We start from the raw sequence: 5958 nt of genomic DNA on the forward strand, positions 1-5958 counted from the left end.
CAAGTAAGTGAAATGAATTATTGGAGAAAATAATTAATGATTTTGATTAAATAGACAATGATATCCATAAAAGAGTTATGATTAATATACGAGGACAAAGGATGAAAAATTTATGCATCTACAGGTCGGTAAGGTGTGCAAGTTGTTGATCACCACACGGCCACACGGTTCGATACAGATGGAAAGCATGGCAGGTTTCGGGGGTGGGCCTGCTCAAGTTTCGATCGATGCTCCGAAGTGGCACATTTTTGACCAGTTGGAGTGCACGTCAATGATGACTGAGCAAAAATCCTAGTTGTCATGTAAACTTTTGATTTTGGGTAGCCAACTAGTAGTCTACATGGGCATCACAGTCTACATGGACATCACACGAAGTTGGTCTGTGGGTCCATGTGGACCCCTGAAGTAATGGTGCACATGTTCTGGCTCCTCTCCCCTACTTGTAAAACAGAATGGAGTGAATTTGTCTGACAACATTGCAGAGGATGCAACCGATTTGATGACTATGCCCTTCACATCAGTTTTGTACCTTACATTACAGGCAATGAATTAAACCACAAACATTTAAAATACTTTATAGTAAAAAATGAACTGAGCAGAAAATTTCATTATCGTTGCTTTCCAAGAAACTGTAAATATGTATAGAAAATTTAGATATTATATCATTCTTGCCTACCTCTAAATTAATAGGGTGTACAATTAAATATATTTTATTTTAACTCTTTTTATTTCAAATCATGCCTTTATTACATTTCAAATCATAGCTCGTATGTTTCTATGTTTTGCATACACGTCTATCAAAGAATTGGTAGCTACAACATCTGAAGAAAAATCGCTTTTGATTATGAATTGATTCATATCCATAATCTTCTTTAAGGCTCCTATTTTTGAACAAGCTGATAGGATTCTGGCAAAGGTTGTAAAGTCTGGCTACTACCAACAACATTTCCTTAAATGTTTCCAAGGCCTTTTCAAAAAACACATTTTGTGCATATCTTGCAACAATGCCATTCCATGAGATGGCATTGCCAACTGCAACATCCGCCCAAAATCCTCTTTCAATTATGTCTTGATGGAGGTTCATACGCTGTTCTAAAGCTCCGATTTTGGTATAGGCTGGGACAAGGCTGAAAAAGGTTGTGGAATTTGGCTTTACACCTGCTAGCTGCATTTGTAGAAAATTTTCTAAGGGTTTTTGCAAAAATCCATTTTCTCCATATCCTGCAATCACCAGAGTCCATGAGACTTCATTTCTTTGAGGCATTTCGTCAAACAGTTCGAATGCCTTGTGCATGCTTCCACATTTTTGCATAGATGTGGACCAACACACTTCCAACTATAACATCTAAACATACTCCACTTTTAATTACGTTTTGATGGATGACTACCCAGTTCCAAAACTCCAAATTCAACACAGGCTTGGAGAATGCTGGCAAAGGTCGAGGAGTTTGGCTTTACACCAACCACTTGCATTTGCTTGAAAGTTTGTAAGGCCTTTTCAACAAACCCATTTTTTACATATCCTAATATCATTGCAGTCCATGAAACTATATTTCTTTGAGGTATTTTATCAAACAGTTCGCCTGCCTTGTGCATTCTTCCACTTTTTGCATACGTATCTGCTAGGGTGCTTACAACTACAACATCTTTGAACAGTTAAATTGTTCAAAACTCCATCTCCAATCACAAAACTATCATCACATGCGAAGGAAAGGTTCTATCCCTTTCAAATATAATGCTTCTTGTTTATCACAAGCTGGTTTTAAGCTCCTATTTGTCGAAGATAGCTAGAATAATTAGTGCCCTCCCTCCAATCCCTGGCAACGCAACTCTGGAATTTCAAAATTCACCGCTTCAAGAAATCTACCAAGGGCTGGACTTAGCGACTCCCCATTCAAGATTATTTCAGGCAACTCTCCCTACAGACTTTGGAGTGAATTGATACTACTGTTGATAACTCTACCCCTTCCCTTGAATTGCTCCACAAAAGGGGAATCGTCCTCCACAAACTATATGATATTTCTTGCCTGGATGAACAAAAGTGGAGAGTCAAATCCAAAATGTTATAGCTCAAGGAAGTAAACTCCAACACCAAACATTTTCACTTGAAATCCCACCAAAGATACAAGAGAAACATAACTAAGGAAATCAAAATTACAGATGAACTCTTCAACGAATCCAAGACCAAACTCGCACGTGATCTTACATATGTCTCTGAATAGTAAGTTATTCATATAATTTTTGAAATTTGAAGTTTAAAAATATAAATATAAATAACTTAAAATCATATTAAAGTTAACTTAATATAATTTGCTTCGTAATTACATTAATTGTCAATTTGATTTACTAATTATAGATATTGATATACTTTAAAATTTAGGTGAATGAAATTATGTTGATTATTTGTAAATGTCAAATATACTTATTATTTAGTGATATCATTTTTGAAATTTTTTAAATTTGAAATTCAAAAATAAAATATAAATAATTGAAAATCATAAATTAAAGTTAACTTAATATAATTTGCTTGGTAATTACATTGTCAATTTGATTACTAATTATAGATATTGATATATTTTAAAATTTAGGTGAATGAAACTATGTTACTTATTATTTAGTGATATCATTGATGAGAAAGCTTGCATGATTATTTGAAAATATATATGCAATTGCTTGGTTGCTCTCTGTTTTGTTCACATAGGTGTAAATATATATGTGTGAATTAATAAAAAATAATAGTTATTAATGATATATTTATGATAATTTTATAGATTGATTAATTGAATTTTATAAAAAATGTATACTTAATATAAATAACGATAAAATTGAACAAATAAATAATAAAAAATTAAATAAAAGAAGATTTGGATATGCATTTACATAATTTAAATTTATTTTTAAAATAATATAATTACGTGAAAGGCATATTAATACTCACATAATTGATTGATAGATATGCGAAGTTAAAAACCCCCTGATTAAAATTGACACCCATAATATTGTATAACACCCGTCATAATTACAATTAGTTTTACTATTACTTAAATAAATATAATTTAAATAACTTTAAATAACCTAAATTAAAATAAATGCATGAAAAACTACTCATAACTACCACTCACTCCGAGTTTAACTATTAAGCAATTCTATTTTTCTCCAGCTTACTAATAGTTAACTTTGTCAAAATAATATTATAATAATAATATAAAGATATGATAATATAATAATAATAATTAGTCTTAATAGGTTTTTTTGCTTTGGTGAAGAGTTTAATAGAAATATAAAAAATATTTAAATATACTCATATCTTAATAATAATATAATATTGATTACAATATCATAATATGATAATAAATTAATATTAATTATAATATAATAATATAATTATTTTTTAAGTTGACTAATAAATAAATATGAAATCTTTCGGCACACTTTACATCTTTTTGCATCTCTCTCTCCCTCCATCTTTCCACTCTTTCTCTCTCCCTATCACTCTCTTTTTCCACATCTCTCTATATCTCTATCCTCTCTATTTCTCTCCCTCCCTCTCCCTCCCTCTCCATCTATTTATATATCCCCCCTCTCTATCTTTAACTCTATCTCCATATCCCTCTCCCTCCCTATCTTTAAGTCTATATCTCTCACTCTCTCACACACACACTCTTGTTATTCCCTCCCCATCTCCACATCTATCTCTTTATCACTATGCATCCCTTCTATCTCTCCCTCTCTTTATCACTTGTTTCTATCACCTCCTTTATCTTTCAATCTATTCATCGCTCTATATATCACTTCCTATATCTTCATCTTTCTATCTCTCCATCTACCCCTCTCATTTTCTTCCTTTTTTTTATCTCTAATTTTTCCTCTCCCTCTTCTTCGCCCCTTGCATCTCTCCCTCTCTCTATATATTTATCTCTCTCACCCTCTCTATCTTCCCAAGTTATATCTATCTCTCTATCTCTCCTTTCTATCCATATCTCTGTTACCTTTGTTATGCTGCATTGTCCTTGATGACAAAAAGGTTTTGGTGACTATATAGCTTTATCTCTATGAATAGTGGACAGGTGTAAGCAGATTAATTTTTGGTATTCATTGATAGTGAAACTTTTTGTGGAAGAGAAGAAGGTAGGTTCAGTGACCAGTGGTTCTTCAAATTCGCATTGTGGTACTTTTTGATTTAATAATCTACAGGTATGAATGCTTCAGATGGTAATATTTTATGGCTAATTTTGTGGGGATTTCTCGCAATTGTTTTAGCATCAAATTGTCAAATTGTTATTTTTGGAGTATGTTTTGTGAAACCGTGAAGGGTCAAAAGTAAAAAAAAGGAAGTGAAAGAAAAAAAGAAAGAAAGATAAAAGTGTTTTCTCTTGTCAAACCATGAAGGGTAAAAAGTAAAATGGAAGTGAAAGAAAAAAATAGAAAGATAAAAGTGTTTACTCTTCTATTTTTAAAAAAAATGAAAAAGATGGTTCCGAGTATTTTTCCAGTTATCAAAAATGCAAAGATTAAAAATATCTTTCTTGCTACTATTCTTCCAAAGAAATAATCACAAGTAATTTTTTTTTTTTGAAACAAAAATTGGGAAAAGGAAAGAAGTATTTCTAAAGAGATCCTATGGAGTACATTTATTTTGGTGATAAATTTTTATTAACTCCAACCTAAGTTAGGGTTTGGTAACCCTACTCAAGGATGAACACACAAAACAGTTTTATTCCGGTTGTGATTTAGTTCTATCAAACCAGTTTTATTCCGGTTGTGATTCAGTTCTATAAAACCCGTATTATAGTTTGGGAACCTGATAAGTTGGTTTTGCTTGATGAAGGATAGATCTCTTGAATATAACAGGGTGTAACAAAAAAAATAGATATGGCGGTGATAGACCATCTTTTGTATTAATCTTGTTCAGTGATTGACAAGTTGAGAGTTGCATAATATGATGCACTTCTGAATTTATCAGTGCTCATAGTTGGAGATATTTTCTTGATATCATTTGTGACATAGGGGTCAGTGCTCCTTGAAGTTTGAGACTTCTAAATACAGTGTAAGGAGTGGGTGCTTCTTGAGATAATAAAATATTCTTTTATCGAGTGGTTTTTCTACCCCAAGAGGGTTTTCCACTCATGAAAATCTGTGTTGTGTGCTAATCCACTTTATGTGTTCCATTAGATGAATGCTCTGATACATTTATTTATGCTTCATTGTTGTTCTACAAAATTTTAATTCTTTATGCCGGTCACTTTGTTTTTTAATTAATTCTACCAGTCATAATTTGATGCTTTGACAAGTTCAATAAGAAGCATATCAAGATTACTCAATTATATATATTGTTTAATCAGAAATGCATGCTTCGATACAAGTTAGGGTGTCATATGTGTGTTAAAAGAGCTTTCCAAAGTAAGAAAAAATTAAAGAGAGTTAAATTGATTATTGACTCTGATTCACCCCCCCTCTCAGAGTCAATCCACTTCCAACAAGTGGTATCAGAGCATAGGGTCCCATCATTTAGGTCTATCCTAGGGATTGTTCCTGGTCTTTTGGAAGTCTTGTCATGGCTTATTCACAAGAAGGTGCCTCTCTTTCAAGAGCTCCCCTCTTTGATGGCACAGATTATGTGTTTTGGAAGATCAGAATGGAAACGTACTTGATCTCTGTTGATGTAAATGTGTGGAACATTGTTATCACAAAATATGTTGTTCCTAATGCTATTCCTTCAGATCCTGATGCTAAATCTCAGTATGAGTTAAATGCTAGAGCAAAACATGCTCTCTTGTGTGGTCTTACCAAGGATGTGTTTGTTAAAGTTATGCATTGTCCATCTGCTCATGAAATATGGAGCAAGCTTGAAACTATTTATCAAGGTGATGAAAAGGTCAAAGAATCTAAAATTCTCACACTCAAGAATCAATTTGAGTCATTGAGAATGAAAGAAGATGAGACTATTGCAAATTATTT

At 32.4% G+C, this 5958-nt stretch overlaps 1 protein-coding gene across 1 annotated transcript; it reads right to left on the minus strand.

Annotated features, from left to right (window-relative positions):
- Positions 1 to 354: 354 nt before the first annotated feature.
- LOC131875170 (pentatricopeptide repeat-containing protein At1g14470-like) lies at positions 355 to 1596 on the minus strand. The gene is made up of 3 exons (XM_059219203.1): positions 1371 to 1596; positions 942 to 1221; positions 355 to 529 (listed from the first exon to the last, which is right to left on the minus strand). The coding sequence occupies exons 1-3, from the start codon at positions 1594 to 1596 to the stop codon at positions 355 to 357; spliced, it is 681 nt and encodes a 226-aa protein (XP_059075186.1).
- Between the last annotated feature and the right edge of the window lie 4362 nt (positions 1597 to 5958).

The sequence above is a fragment of the Cryptomeria japonica genome, chromosome 4, assembly GCF_030272615.1.
Source record: "Cryptomeria japonica chromosome 4, Sugi_1.0, whole genome shotgun sequence".
In the NCBI taxonomy this organism is placed as follows: Eukaryota; Viridiplantae; Streptophyta; class Pinopsida; order Cupressales; family Cupressaceae; genus Cryptomeria; species Cryptomeria japonica.

Bases quoted from the DNA above. Each gene is read 5' to 3' on its own strand.
- LOC131875170 (XM_059219203.1), bottom strand. From the start codon at position 1,596: ATGCACAAGGCAGGCGAACTGTTTGATAAAATACCTCAAAGAAATATA. The intron at 1,222-1,370 runs GTAATTAAAAGT...TGGTGATTGCAG, and splicing joins GGGTAGTCATCCATCAAAAC to GATATGGAGAAAATGGATTT. The intron at 530-941 runs GTTGGTAGTAGC...CTGTAATGTAAG, and splicing joins GAAACATTTAAGGAAATGTT to GTACAAAACTGATGTGAAGG.